The 15,602-nt window shown below is 50.0% G+C and overlaps 1 protein-coding gene across 1 annotated transcript; it reads left to right on the plus strand.

Moving 5' to 3' along the window:
- Positions 1-300: 300 nt before the first annotated feature.
- Positions 301-15,334, plus strand: Tacr2 (tachykinin receptor 2). Its single transcript, XM_057794331.1, has 5 exons — positions 301-692; positions 7,571-7,765; positions 10,526-10,679; positions 11,448-11,644; positions 15,118-15,334. Exons 1-5 carry the CDS (start codon positions 301-303, stop codon positions 15,332-15,334), a joined length of 1,155 nt encoding a protein of 384 aa, XP_057650314.1.
- The last annotated feature ends 268 nt before the right edge of the window (positions 15,335-15,602 follow it).

The following is a 15,602-nucleotide window of genomic DNA, read 5'->3' on the forward strand; positions in this document are numbered from 1 at the left end:
ATTCTGACTCTGGCTCGAAGGAGCAGAAACAACGGGTTATCGGGATGCCTTCTGCTCTGAGGTTGGAGTTTGGGGGTCTCCATCTCCACAAGATGGTTGAACAGTTTGGCTGGAACCCTGTCTTCTGCTCATCCTAACTCATTCCTGCTTGAGCCATAGGTGTGGTCCTCTGGCTACACGTGTCTGCTTTCCAATTGTCCACACCCCTGAATATCTACATACCAAAGAGGATTTCTCTCCTGTAGCAATTCCAGTACGAACTGCAGGGTCAGACCCTGTGTTCCAGGCCCAGAATCAGCCATGGGGGCCCATGCCATTGTCACTGACACCAGCATCTTATCTGGCCTCGAGAGCAACGCCACGGGCATCACGGCCTTCTCCATGCCTGCCTGGCAGCTAGCACTGTGGGCCACAGCCTACCTGGCCCTGGTGCTGGTGGCTGTCACGGGCAACGCCACAGTCATCTGGATCATTCTGGCCCATGAGAGAATGCGTACAGTCACCAACTATTTTATCATCAACCTGGCCCTGGCAGACCTCTGCATGGCAGCCTTCAACGCCACCTTCAATTTCGTCTATGCCAGTCACAACATCTGGTACTTCGGTCGCGCCTTCTGCTATTTCCAGAACCTCTTTCCCATCACAGCCATATTTGTCAGCATCTACTCCATGACTGCCATCGCCGCCGACAGGCAAGAGCGGGCACTAGGGAAGGGGGTGGGTGTCTTGTTGGAGAGCTCAGAGGATTGCCTCCTAGACCTGGTCTGGGTTCATAGCAAGAAGACAAGGGGATGCGGAGCCAAAGCAGGGAGAGTGGAGATTAGACACAGAATGACTTCACCCTAGGAGCTTGCTCAAGGTGGGAAGGGAAGATGTTCCCAGCGACTTTTGAAGCGTGATTCTTCTTATCTTACTGTCTTTATACAAGGAAATTGTGCAGATTGTTTCTGTATTTGGAAAAAAAGTTGAATATTGCGTGGAGTTGGAGTGCTGCTGCCTCTAGTTAGAGCTATGCTTTTTTTGGGGGGTGGGGAGATGTTGCTAGTGTGTATATGGAAGGGTACCAGCCCGTGAGAAATGGGCCTAGGATGGGATGGAAGAAGTAGCACTGAGACCTTCTGGGGCAGGCAGGCTGGGGTAAAGAGGACTCAAATGCCTGGGGGAGCGGGAATCTGACAGCCAGTATGATGGGATGATTCAAAGACCAAGGAAGTTCAGGAGACGGAGACGGAGCCATGAGACCCTCGGACAAAGAGTACCGATTGCAATGATTGGGTAGATGTGAGCTTCCTTTTCTTCCCTCATCCCCTACCACTCCCCAACTTCTCCCAGCAACCTTCCCCCACGGCCTCTCATGGTGGCTATCGATGGTTTTCTGTGGGGTTCTCTGGGGATTTCCTTTGAGGCAATGCTTTCAAAACATTTTTTTTTCTTTGATAATGTTTTCTATTCATTAAAAATGAGAAGTTTGGGGCTGTGGATGTAGCTCCGTTGGCAGAGTGCTTGTTTAGTGTGTTTGACGCCGTGGCTGTGATCCCCGGCATTGCATATCAGATATAAGATGGTGGTGCACGCCACCACCTGCAATTCCCACACTCGGAGGTAACAGGAGGAGGGCCAGGCCCAAGTCATCCTAAGCTACAAAGACAGTTCTCTCTCTCTCTCTCTCTCTCTCTCTCTCTCTCTCTCTCTCACACACACACACACAAAATTTTTAATACCATTCATTAGGTACAGCTTCTGTCTTTACACCCAAGAGAACTGGAGAATCAGGATAAGTGGGGCTACTTAAGGTCAGCCAGTGAGTCAGGGCAGAGCCAAGGCCCTCTGGGCAGTGGGTTCAGGAGAAGTCTCTCCAAATTGGGCTGGTGCCTGCTGAACATCCCTTCCTCCTCTCTGGGTCTGTCTGAATGTCCCCTAAGGATTTCTTTTGTCATGCAGCAAATTTGGGGTGCTTCGTCTACACTGGGCACAGTTCCAGGTTTGGGGGAACCTCCACCGATGGGGGGAAACAATTTTAGCACATGAGGTCTTAGAGCCCTCACTTCAGAGGGAGGCTGGACCACAGGAAGCTAGGTGGAGGCCAGGGAGCCTGGCAGGCAAGCAGGAGGGTAATGACCGGTGGCAGGGCAGGGGCTCTGAGCAAGCTGGCAGCAGCTGAGACTCGCAATTCCTTTCTCCACGCCTTTTTAAAAATTTTTATCACATTGGTTTGTCTGCTTATTTGTTTGGTGTGTGTGTGTGTGTGTGTACACGTGCTAGCATGCACACTTCTTACAATACCCCGAGAGGACAACTTGTAGGACTCAGTTTTTTCCTTCTACCTTTCGTGGGTTCTGGAGTTTGAACTCGGGTCCTCAGGCTTCACAACAAGCCCCTTTACCTACTGAGCCCTCTCATTGGCCCCCTTTCTCACTTTCTTCACTCAGCAAATATATACTCAGTGTGTGCCACGTAAGTATTGTTCTGGGGTTTAGGTGAGGGAAACCCATGTAAAATGTTCCTGCTAGGGTAAGAATTTAAGTTCTAAACACATGAATAAACAAACTTTAATTGTATTTTGAGATCATGAGTGTTGCAAACAAATATTGGCTAGAGGGGGCTCTCTAGGCACCAAGATGTGCTGGGAGGAATAGTCTATACTCAGTGGTTCTCAACCTTCCTGATACTGCAACCCTTTAATACAATTCCCCATGTTGTGGTGACCCCCTAACCATAAAATTATTTTTGCTGCTGATTCATAGCTGTAAATTTGCTACTGTTATGAATTATAAATATCTTTAAAGGCAGAGGTTTGTCAAGGGGGTCAAGACCCACAGGTTGGGAACCACTGGGCTACGGGCTTAAGTGAACATGGACGGACCCATTGGGAGGCTGGGATTCGAGCAACAATGAGTAGATCAGGGCAGCCTGGAGAATTCTAGAGACAAACATTCCAAGCAGTAGATAAGGTGGTAAGGTTCTCAGGGCTTGTCTTAACTCCCAGGATGCCCCAGTGTGGACTCCTTTATTTCAACAAACGGGAAACATGTAGCTCAGTGCCACAGCCTACAGTTCCGGCCTTGTCTCAAAGCTCAGGTTCATCCTAGAGAGGGAGGGCCAGGCATTGCCCACCAAAGCCCTCTCTGATGAATTTAAAACAATGAATTCATAGGACTGTTCTCTTTCCTGTGCGCATGTGTCCCTTCCTCCATACGACAACCTATATGCACGAATGATTCCATTTTCATGGAGTTGGAAATGGAAGGTCCAGAGAGCTAATGCTGTTTGTTCAAGACCTTGTCAGGAAGTAGTGGAGACAGGATTTCAATCCATATCAGCCTGATTCTAAACTCCCAGGACCTTACCCTCTGCTAATGGGGCGTGAGCCACCCTATAGCTGGCCCTCATATTAAAATCTTTTTCTAGACCGGGGTGGAGGCACACGTCTTTAATCCCAGCACTCAGGAGGCAGAGGCGGCTCTGCCGGTGAAGAACTTGCAGTGTGAGCATGAATACCTGAATTCCATCTATGCTAGCATAAACTTGTAATCCCAGAGCAGGAGAGGTTAGAGATGGGAGGATTCCCAGTGCTTGACGGACAGTCAGTGTCTCAAGTAGGGTTCCTATTGCTGTGAAGAGACACTATGGCCACGGCAACTCTATAAGGAAACCGCTTAAGGAGGTGACGGCTGACAGTTTCAGAGGTTCACTCCATTATCATAGTAGGGTGTTGGGGAATATTATTTTCATGTGTGTGACTATTATTTACGCTGCGTTTGTTTAACTCTGTGAAGCTGTGTTACTGTGCATGTCTAAAACACCTGATGGTCCTAATAAAGAGATGACCAGCCAATAGCGAGGCAGCAGCGAGGATAGGCAGGGCTAGCAGGCAGAGAGGATAAACAGAAGAAGACCCAAGATCAAGGAGAAGAGGACGCCAGGGATCAGTGACACAGCAAGCTACAGAGAAAAAAGCAATGAAAGGTATACAGAAATTGAGAAAGATAAAAACCCAGAGGCAAAAGGTACTTGTATAATTTAAGGTTAAGAAAAGTTGGCAAGAAACAAGCCAAATCGCCGGCGATGGTGGTGCACACCTTTAATCTCAGCACTCGGGAGGCAGAGGCAGGCAGATCTCTGTGAGTTTGAGACCAGCCTGGTCTACAGAGCTAGTTCCAGGACAGGCTCCAAAGCCACAGAGAAACCCTGTCTCAAAAAAGCCAAGCTTAGGTTGGGCATTCATAACTGAGAATAAGCCTCCTTGTGTGATTTTTTTTTGGGAACTTGGGTGGTGGACCCCTCAAAAAGCCAAAAGAGTAAAACATTCCACAACAGCAGGGAGCATGGCGGTTGGGAATATGGCAGTGTGCAGACAGAGGTGGTCCTGGAGAAGGAGCTAAGGCTTCTACATCTTGATCCAAAGGCAACAGGAAGTGAACTGAGATACTGTGTGTGGCCTGAACATATGAGACCACAAAGCCACACTTCCAACAAGGCCACACCTACTCTAACAAAGCCACACCTCCTGATAGTGCTACCCCCTCTGAGTTTATGGGGACCAATTACATTCAAATTACCACAGTCAGCCTAGCGCAACTAGTGAGTTCCAGACCATCAAGAGACCCTGTCTCAAAAATCAAGGAAGATAGTATCTCGAGGAAAAACCCCTAAGGTTGGTCTCCGGACTCTATACAGTATACACACCTGTACCAATATCTGCATGGAGGCAAATATTTCAACTTGGCATGGTGGTGCATGGCTCAGCACTTGGGAGGTAGAGATGAAAGAACTGGAAATTCAAGGCTATCCTCAGCTACATAGAGAGTATGAGACCAGCCTAGGCTACATGAGACCCTGCCTCAAAATTCAAATGAACTGCTGGGTACGGTGGTGTTTGCCTTTGACCCAAGCACTCAAGAGGCAGAAGCAAGCCAATCTCTGTGAGCCGGAGGCCAGTCAGGGCTATGTAGTAAGACCATGTTTCAGAAAGAAATAAGTTAATCTTATTATAATGAAGAGTCTGTGTTCTTCAATGTGATGCCTGGAGTGGCCAATCTAATCCTGCCTTGATCTCTGCTGAAAGGGAACCAAGCCTTGGGGTGTGTTTGAGGAGGGTGGGCTTCATCCTGGGAGAATGGTGTCTTTGGGTCCTCTAGCCTTTGAGAAACAGGCAGTGAGCCTTCCTCAGTTGGGCCCTAGATTGATGAAGCCTGAGCCCCCACTAAGTCCAGGGTGTTCCCTTGTGTGGTGAAGAACAGGGAACAGAGCAATTCAGGAGTAGACAGCTGAGACCAACCAGGATTCAAAGTCAGCGTTGCTCTGTCTCCTGGTGTGGAAAATGGAGATGACGCTCACCGTCCAGGCCACTGCACTTCCCCAGACACAGGGCTCAACAACAACCCAAGTCCCTGCGGTGCCCTGCAGAGAGACAGCGGCTGAGCCTGTTCTGGACAGCTTCATCAAGAAGGTGGTCTATGACATAGGCGGCGAGTGCAGGCAGGAAGGAGGAGCTTCAGAAGGGGATGGGAGGAAAGCCCCCATGCCGGCTCTTCCAGGGCATCTTTGTTAAGGTTTCCATTGCTGTCATAAAGAACCAAGACCAAAAGCAACTTGGGAAGGAAGGATTTATCTCATTTTCTGCTTCTGGGTAACAGTTCACGAGGAAGTCAGGGCAGGAACCTCGAGGCAGGAACTGTAGCAGAAGCCATAGGGAAATGTTACTGGCTTGCTTCCTGTGCTGTAGCGTGAATTCTAATTGGTATTAATAATAAAAACTCAGAGTCAGATATTAGGGACAAAAGCTGAGCGATCAGAGAAGCAGAGCAACCCACCACTAGGGAGTTCTCACCTCTACCAATGCTCGGACCTAAAGGGTGATTGACCCTGTCCTCAGACTGCGCTCTCTGACTGACTGCTGGGCTGAACTGAGCTCCTGTCTTCTCCTGCCTTATATTTCTCTCTTTGCCCAGCCACATCACTCCTGTCTCCACCCCACAAGCGCTGGGATCATCTTTGTGTGAGTTCTGTTTCTCTTTTAGACAGATTCACCCTTATGTAGCCTAGGGTGGCCTTGAATTCCCAGGGATTCCTCTGCCTCTGTCTCCAGAGTCCTGGGATTAAAGGTGTGTGCCTCCACTCCCTGGCCTCTAGTGGTTTAGCTCTGCCCTCTGATCTTCACGCAAGCTTTATTTCTTTTTTTTTTTTTTTTTTTTTTTTTTCTGAGATAGGGTTTCTCTGTGGCTTTGGAGCCTGTCCTGGAACTAGCTCTTGTAGACCAGGCTGGTCTCGAACTCACAGAGATCAGCCTACCTCTGCCTCCCAAGTGCTGGGATTAAAGGCGTGCGCCAAAACGCAAACAAAACATCCCTACACTGTGCCTTGCTCAGCCTGCTCTCTTACACAGCACGGAACTGCCTGATCACAGGTGACACAACCCACCATGAGCTTGACTCCCCCAGCGTCAAACATAAATCAAGAAAAGGTCCCCCAGGCTTGCTCACAGGGCAACCTGGTGGGGGTATTTTCTCAACTGAGGTTCCTTCTTCTCAAATGACTTTAGCTGTGTCAGGTTGAACAAACAACAACAACAAAAACTAAGACACAGGGAAAACTGTGAGAGCGGACTGAACCAAGCATTGGCGATGTGCAGAGTCTAAAGCAGTGGCTCTCAGCCTTCCTAGTGTTTTTAATACAGTTGCCCATTTTATGGTAACCCCCCAAACATAAAATTATTTTCGTTACTACTTCGTAACTATAATTTTGCCACTTTGATGAATTGTGATGTAAATATCTGATATGCAGAATATCTGATGTGTGACTCCTGTGGGGGTCGTGACCCACAGGCCAAGAACTGCTGGAAAGATTCATGCCTGCAGGATTCAGCTTGTGCCTGCACAAGTATACAGAATGGATTCAGGTGGTAGAATGCATGCCTAGCAGCTTGAAGCCCTGGATTCTATCCCCAGTGCTGCATAAATCAAGCATGGCAATACATATCTGTAATTCACTACACTCAAGAGGATCAGGAGTTCAAGGTTATCCTCAGCTTCATAGCAAGTTCAAGGCCAGCCTGGGCTATGTGAGACTCTGTCTCAAAGAAAAATAAAATGTTTGCTCATCCTCAGACACAATCATCTGTGTCCTATGGCATATATGGTGAGTGGTCACTGAATGGGACCCTGTGTGTGTCAGATACAGCTACTACAGCAGAAAGTTCCAGAGGGTTGTCTGGGAAATGGTTGTACCATAAAGAGTGGTAGGAAGCTGGCTTGGGGACCAGGATACATACACTCAAGTCAGGCTGTGCTTCAGGCTAGTGCTGGACTGTACCCTGTTCTGGGTTGGATCATAGTCTGACTGGCCAAGGGCCTGTCCACGCCCAGAGGGCGGCAGTAGAATGGGTGCCTGGGCTAGATTCTGGGGTACTAGCATGCTATGGCTGGAGACAGTCACCACCTCCCTATCACCACCTCTGCAGATTGGGTGGGATTCCAGCATCTGCCTACAGGGCCGCTGTGTGAACAGGGAGACATGGGCCTGAACAGCAAGGTAAGAGGAGGATGTCAGCTGATGTGTGATCTGCTTGTAGGTACATGGCCATCGTCCATCCCTTCCAGCCACGGCTCTCAGCCCCCAGCACCAAGGCGGTTATCGCTGGCATCTGGCTGGTAGCCCTGGCTCTCGCCTCTCCCCAGTGCTTCTACTCCACCATCACCGTGGACCAGGGGGCCACCAAGTGTGTGGTAGCCTGGCCCAATGACAACGGAGACAAGATGCTTCTTCTGTAAGCCCCACGCCAGGGATGAGGGTGGGCGTACATGTGCTTGTATGTTGGCACACGTCTGTGTATAGCGTGTGCCTAGGGATATTCTCACTATTCTGCAGGTATATGTGTGATCATGTGAGTTCAGGTTTATCCTGAAGCTCCTTGCTGCCAGCAAGGGGCTGGAGGTGTGGCTTAGTGATATGGAGGTGGGGCTTAGTGGTATGGGGGTGTGTCTTAGTAGTATGGGAGTGTGGCTTAGTGGTATGGGAGTGTGGCTTAGCGGTATGGGCTGTGACTCAGTGGTAGATTGCTTATCTAGCATCCAGAGAAACCTTAAGTTCAAAACCCAGGACCATACAAGCTGGGAGGGGTGGTACACACTGGTAATCCCAGCACTTGGAAGAGAGAGGCAGGAGGATCATAAATTCAGGGTCATCCTCAGCTCACGGCACGCTCAAGACAAGCGTGGTCTCTATGAGGCTGTTTTAATACAAAACAAAACAAAACAAAGCTAACAGTGAGGCTGCACCACAACAAACCATTGTAGGTGGGAAATACCCAGTGTCAAGTGTGGGAATACCCTCATAACTGTGACCTGGTGGCTAACTAGGGGTGACACTCACTGCCACTGCTCAGTTTCTTCATAGAAAAGCAAACGGAAAGGTAAGAACTTAAGATGTGGTTTCTGCTGAATGCTTGTTTTATTTCCATCACCAGACAGTCAAGGTCACTGAATCAAAACATCAAGTAGGGGACCATCTATATGAAAAGCAATGCCAAGTACCAGGCCTGTTAGAAGCATTTCATATATACTGATACTGTTAATTCTCCTAATGTTATGGAACAAATACGGTTCATAGTTTATGTATTTAATTTTTAACAATGCTGACCTTGATGTCATCACACCTGCTTCATGTGGTACAGGGGATGCAAGGGCACGTGTGTGCTAGGTTAGCATCCTATCAGCTAAGCTACATTCCCCTGCCACCTCTTGTATGTAGCCTAGGCTGGCCTGGAACTCTGGCCCTCCAGCCTCCATCTCATGTCACCATGACCACTACACGTATTATATCCTTCCATCTTGGTGGTAGGGAAACTGTATTACATGACGTGCCCCAGACAACCCAGTGAATGGGAAAGCAGGGGAACCAAACGCGGGCCAAACTGCCGCGGAGCCCGCTTGCTCAGCCTGCCTGCCACCTCACTCAGGATGAACATGGACCATGTGCGTCTGCAGATGGAGTACGTGGCTCTGCATGTCACACACGCGCTGCCACTGGTGTCTGTAGGTAGGCCAGTGTTAGATGTGTCTGTGGAGTCTGTATGGAAGTCAATGCCAGGTAGCTATGACAGCCTACCTGTAACCTCAGGAGGTGGAGGCTGATGATCTAGAGCAAGGTCAGCTGGACTAGCCACATCAGAGAGCTCTCCAAAGGAGAGACCCTGCTTCAGAGAGGAATCACGGAAGACATTCCATGTCAGCCTCTGGCTTCCACACATACACACACACATGCATACACACATATATACACATGTGCATACACGCATGCATAGCCCCCCACATGTACCTACTCACATATAGATATGCACACACACGCATACATGCCTCCACACACTCACATTGTTTAAAAAAAATGTCACATGGTAGAAGGGGACTCTCAGACCCATTCCTTGTTGCTTCAAGGACCACCGCCCACCCCCACCTGCCTGGGTCAGGGGAACTGTGACTTATTCAGGAAATCCTGACACCCTCAGAAATGGAGCCAATGACACGCCTCTGGCATAGTGCCTTCCTCAGAGGAAACAGTGGGCTTCAGTACAACCCAGGAATCCTCCCTGGGGACTCAGAAGGTACAGCCCTGGCTGGGTCTGGCTCAAAGGTCTTTGCCGACACCGCCATGTACCCAGGCAGTGTTGAGGAGCAAGACACAGAGGACACAGCAGCTATCAGGGTGGCAGTCTCCGCTGCTCATCTCTGAATAAGGCTTTTGCTATAGGGTGGTTCCTGAATTATTACGTATGCTCTACTTAATCTATATATCTATTCATGTACACACATGTTCATTCCTTCACTCACCACATAGCTATACACACACAGATGATTCTGGAAGGAAACATACGTTGTGAATTGGGCGGGAGGGTTGACCTTTGTGCTTGATGGTATTTGTGTGAAACAGGGTCTCATATAGCGCAGTCTGGCCTCTGGTTCGCTGTGAACAGAGGAATAACATTAAACTTCCCATCTTCCTGCTTCCATACCTGTGCTGTTGGGATTTTAGGCATGTGCCGCCACACCCAGCACACCCAATTTATAGTATTTTTTATATATTGTAAGGTTTCTTTTTTAGAACATTGGGCGCAGGGTGGGGGACAGAGTTTGAGCACTCTACAGCCACCCTCTCTGATCTACACGTGGCTCCAAGGATACAGCTCAGGTCATCATCGGGATTGGCAGCAAGCCTGGATTCCCGCAGAGCCGCCTCCCCGGCGCCGGTGTTTTATTTTATACGTTAAACAAACATAAAATTTCGTTAGCTTCTCCCTTTTGTCCACCCTTTTAGCCTTTTCTGTAACACGGAAGAACTGGGGCTGATGCCGGTGACTTTTTGTGAGAAAAGCCCCTCTTTGGCACATATACTTAAGTTTTCTTTAAATCGAACAAAACCGAGGGTAGGGCTTCAAGGGTGGGGTCCGTGGGGTTCACGGACCTTAAGCGTGGGCGAGCCTGGGTGGATCTGGCCGCCTGCTGCCCACCCAGGTCCATGGCTCTCCCTTCAGGTATCATCTGGTGGTGTTTGTCCTCATCTACTTCCTACCCCTCGTGGTGATGTTCGTGGCTTACAGTGTCATCGGTCTCACACTGTGGAAACGCGCGGTACCCAGACACCAGGCGCACGGCGCCAACCTGCGCCATCTGCAGGCCAAGAAGAAGGTGAGAAGGGGGATCAGAAGGGGCGGGGCCTGCTCCGGGAGTCACCTGGGCCCCAAAGTCTGCCCGCTAGGGGGCAGTGGGGAGCACACAATCCAGGTCACTCAGCGTTTCAGACCTCTGCCGCCTGGAGACAACGTTGGACCGACTTCTTCGTGTTCTAAAAGTTTCACCATAGCAAGCAGGGGGTTACTTAGGACACTTAGTGTCCCTTCCACTGGGAAGTTGGTCTCCAGTTGCGATCTCCAACTTGCCTTCTGGTCCTCGGGGGTGCTGGTCAATGAGGAGTGTGCCTGCAGATGCCAGGCGAGTGAGGTGCCGGGAAGGGCTCAGGAACCTGGCTTCTAGGGAGAGGATGGGTCAGGTTGGAACATCCCTGCCTACACAGAAGGGCTAAAGTAGACAAAGATCCCAGGGAAGTGTGGCTGGGGTCCCAGGGCTTTGACCTCCTAAGAGAGGCACAGGATGAAGAGGTGACCCGTGGGAAAGAGTCATGGGAGAGTGGACCACAGAACGGGGCTGCTAGACTTGAGGATTTCAATGGGAGGACAGCAGTGAGCGCAGACAAACTAGCCTGTGGGAAAGCCATGAGGTGGTGGGTTCTGGAGCATGTGGCAAATCCACGTTCCAGGGGATGGAGGGCAGAGAGGGAGAGCAGGTCTGACTACAAAAGGTTGTCAAGGCCAGGGTGAGGGGTACCCTGCGCTGCTCCCAGGAGGGGTGACTTGGGACTGAGGGGCCAAGGACTGACCTGAGCCTCTCCCTGACCAGTTTGTGAAGGCCATGGTACTGGTGGTGCTGACATTTGCCATCTGCTGGCTGCCCTACCACCTCTACTTCATCCTGGGCAGCTTCCAAGAGGACATCTACTACCACAAGTTCATCCAGCATGTCTACCTGGCCCTCTTCTGGCTAGCCATGAGCTCCACCATGTACAATCCCATCATTTACTGCTGCCTCAACCACAGGTGAGTGCCACCCTGGCTCTGCCCCTTTTATTCCCACATAGGAATGCCGCCCCCTTCAGGTCAGCCCACAGCACAACGCTCCCTGTGGCCTGGATCTAGCCTGAGTCCCATCTCCTTCCCAAAGCCTTGTCCTTTGCTGTGCCATGGTGCCTGTGTTCTTCTCTGTCCTTCTGTCTCTTCTGGGGTCTGCATCAGGGAGAAGGGAGAGGGCAGAAGTCAGGATCAGAGAGATGGAGGGAAGGAGGGAGCAGGGAGAGCAGAAGGACAGAATGAGAGGAAGGAAGAGCCAGGACAAAGAGGTAGCACTGCCTCGGAGCTAGCTTTTTTTCTTTTTAATGTTTTGTGTGTGTGTGTGTGTGTGTGTGCGTGCGTGCGTGCCTGTGTGCAAATGAGTGTATGCCATGGCACATGTGTGGGAGAGGGGGTCAGAGGACAATTGCAGTAGTTAGTTACCTCTCTTTCTACCATGTGTGTTTCTGCGATAGAATTCGGCTCGCTAGGCTTGGCAGCACGTGCCTCTCCCCACTGTACCATCTCACCAGCTCAAAGAGCTGGCATTTCTAAGAGCTTCATACTAAGGATGCACCTGGTCTAGGTGGGCAGGTTGTCTAAAGAGAATGGGGGCTGGGGAATCACAGTGCATATTTCTTGCCACCCCATCCCCCAGGATGTGACCAGGGAAGGAGAGGCTGGGATCTTATCTTACTCCTGCCCTTGGTGCTCCTAAGGTCCTAGTCTGGGAAACGCTGGCGCCTGGTCTGGGTCTCTTGGAAACGGAAGAGGTGGTAAGCCAGACAGAATCCAAGTCCCAGGAGCCCTGTGCACAGAGTGAGCCTTCTATTCTGGGAGGGGGAAGGCAAGAGGGCATGAGAGTTAGACACTGAGTCAGCTCAGTCTACTGGATGGGTGTGAGCAGCACTGACCCCGGGGCCTCTTTGTTCATAACTTTTATCAGCCGTCTATGCAGGTGCCCAGGCTCCCACTGAGGTCTTTGTTACTCAGTTGACCCACTCACTTGGGGCAGGCTCTGTGACTGCTTACTGGGTGCCTAGAATCTTTAGCTCCAAGAGGTAAGTAGATAAGAGCGGAAAGGGAGTCTCCCATTATACAGATAGGGAAACTGAGCCTAAGAAGGGTGAATCCTTCTAATCCCTACACAGGCAATGGCTCCGGGATTTGGAATTTCATGCATCTCCATTGCTTCCCCCTCACGCATCTTGTTCATGAGATGGATGTGAGAACCTGGAGAATGCCCTGTCTTATCAGGGAGAGACCCCCAGCACCCCATGCCTGTGTGAATGTCACCCAATGTTGTGACACGGCACAGCAGTCAGTCCTGCAAGCTCCTGAAGTGGCTTCTGTGCTGTTCTGTGATGACATTATCACAGAGATCTGGTGTTCTGGCCTGGCCTCTCCGCTCAGAAAACACTCACTAAGTGGCTCCAGGTGCCCAGCACTTTTCCAGCCCCAGGAGGTGAGGAGCAAGCAGAAGCAAAGATTTTTTTAAATATATTTTTAATATTTATTTATTATGTATGCAATATTCTGCCTGTGTGTTTGCCTGAAGGCCAGAAGAGGGCACCAGACTTCATTACAGATGGTTGTGAGCCACCATGTGGTTGCTAGGAATTGAACTTACGACCTTTGGAAGAGCAGGCAATGCTCTTAACCACTGAGCCATCTCTCCAGCCTGCAAAGATTTTTTTTTCTTTGCAAAAGCTGATGGCCTAGACATCACGTAGCAGGCTAATGTAATCTGTGAGAGTGGACAGGACGTGCCGACGGACTTCAACACTGGGCAGGGGGGTGCAGCTTACACTGGAGCAAAAGCTGGAGTGACTGACTCTGCCCGGCAGCCTGAGCAAGAATTCTGCACAGAAGGAACAGCCAAATCAACAACCCTGAGGTCAAGGTTGGCGCTTGGTCTGGTGCTTCAGCTGAGAGAGTTCTACAAGGCATTGAGGCAGAGACCTGAGAGACAGGTGCTCTGCTTTACCTTTCAAAAGAACCAGCCCTGGGGGCTGGACAAGTGGCTCAGTGGTTAAGAGCACTGACTGTTGTTGTTTTATCGAAATTTATATCTTATGATTTTTACTAATAAAGACTTGGGGTCAGAGGCTTGAGGGAAAACTTGCTAGCTCAGAGAAGTTGTGGAGCAACTAGCTGACCTTCTTCCTTAGCTGGAGCCTCAGAAAGAGTATTCCAAACCAAAAGGGACCACCAAATTCAAAGTCCCTCCCCTCTATTTCCTGTCAGCTAGTGGCTGGCTCCGGCCCTTGACCTGAGATAGATTTTATTTTATTAATGCAATCTCAGGGTTCACGGTGTAATCAAATATCCTACAACAGGCTGCTCTTCCAGAGGACCCAGGTTGAAATCCCAGTACCCACATGGTAGGTCACAACTATCTGTGACTCTAATCCCAAGGGATCTAGCACCTCCTTCTGGCTACCTTGGGCACTGCATGTGCATATCACTCAGACATACATGCAGGCAAAACACCCACATGCATTAAGAAAAAAAAAATCAACCCAAAGCAGGCGATGTGGTATAGTTGATGAGGTGCTTGCCTGGTCAGCATGAGGCTCTGGGTTTGATCTCCAGCACTCCATAAACTGGGCCTAGTGGGGTGCATCTGCAACCTGAGCACTTTGGAGATAGAGTCAGAAGGATCAAAAGTTCAAAGTCATTCTCGACTACATAGGCATCAGTGTCACTGTGGGAAAGGGTGTCTTTTGGTTTGGTTTGTTTTTTTCTCAACTTTTTTTTTTCTCCAACATCCAAGGCCTCATTCTACTTATTTTGAGACAGGCCAAGCTACCTGGGCTAGCCTTGGACCTTCATTGAGCCCCCCTCCTCCTTTCTTATTCTCTGGAGTAGCCGGGATTACAGGCCCACACCCAGGCTTGAGGGAGAGCTGTTTATTTCTCTGAGCAAATGTACCCATACTTGGTAGCTCCAATGTGCCAGTTTTCCTTAGAGGCTGCCTCTGGAGGCAGGTGGGTGGTGTCTCTATTCCACACACATGGCCAGAGCTCAATTCTTTTATTTTTTTCCTTCTTTTTATTTCTAAAACTCCTCTTTGGTTCTCCGTTAAAGTCAGTTAGATCACATGGTTTCTTTGTAATATACTTTGGTTTCTCTCTCTTCTCCCTTCTCCTTTTCTTCCTCCCTCTCTCTCTCTTCATCCCTTCCTTCCTTTCAAAGCAGGGTACCACTTCCTACCTTGGAGCTTGCTGCCATCCTCCCTGCTCCTGCCTTGGATGTGCATGTCCCCCATGTTTCTGTCTGTTTCAAAAGACTAAATCCATTCAAGTGTGCGTCTCTCAACAGCCCTGACTTGTTGGTGGTCTCTTCAGAGTGAGGCACCTCTGCCAGGGAGCTAGACTGCTGGGGGGCATGGAGCAGCTGTGTGGCAGACGGCTCCTGCACCCCTATCTCCCTTGCTTAAAGTGACTCTCCACACCCCTCAGGTTTCGCTCTGGATTCAGACTTGCTTTCCGGTGCTGCCCCTGGGTGACAGCGACGGAGGAAGACCGACTGGAGCTGACTCGCACGCCATCGCTCTCGAGAAGAGTCAACAGATGTCACACGAAAGAGACCTTGTTCATGGCTGCTGACGTGACCCACTCCGAGGCTACCAACGGGCAGGTTGGGAGTCCCCAAGACGGGGAAACTGCTGGACTCTGAAGTCTTGAGCCTGTCTGCAGGGCCAGGCGTGGCCCCTTTGAGAAGCAGGTGATAGAAAAGCCCCAATGTCATAGCTTGCCTGACACTCTATTCTTCAACGCACTAATAGAAAACAAGATGGTGTCTGGAGCTCCAAAGGCAATGCTAATACAAAGATCTCAGAGCTCACACACCCACCTTAAGCATTCCAGGGATGGAGGAAGGAGCCAGGAAGACTGGGAGCCAACACTTGACCAATCCAGGAGCTGCAAAGCAAAATGTCTCCCTG

This window comes from Chionomys nivalis, chromosome 19, assembly GCF_950005125.1.
Source record: "Chionomys nivalis chromosome 19, mChiNiv1.1, whole genome shotgun sequence".
In the NCBI taxonomy this organism is placed as follows: domain Eukaryota; kingdom Metazoa; phylum Chordata; class Mammalia; order Rodentia; family Cricetidae; genus Chionomys; species Chionomys nivalis.

Bases quoted from the DNA above. Each gene is read 5' to 3' on its own strand.
- Tacr2 (XM_057794331.1), top strand. From the start codon at position 301: ATGGGGGCCCATGCCATTGTCACTGACACCAGCATCTTATCTGGCCTC. The intron at 693-7,570 runs GCAAGAGCGGGC...ATCTGCTTGTAG, and splicing joins ACTGCCATCGCCGCCGACAG to GTACATGGCCATCGTCCATC. The intron at 7,766-10,525 runs GTAAGCCCCACG...CTCTCCCTTCAG, and splicing joins GGAGACAAGATGCTTCTTCT to GTATCATCTGGTGGTGTTTG.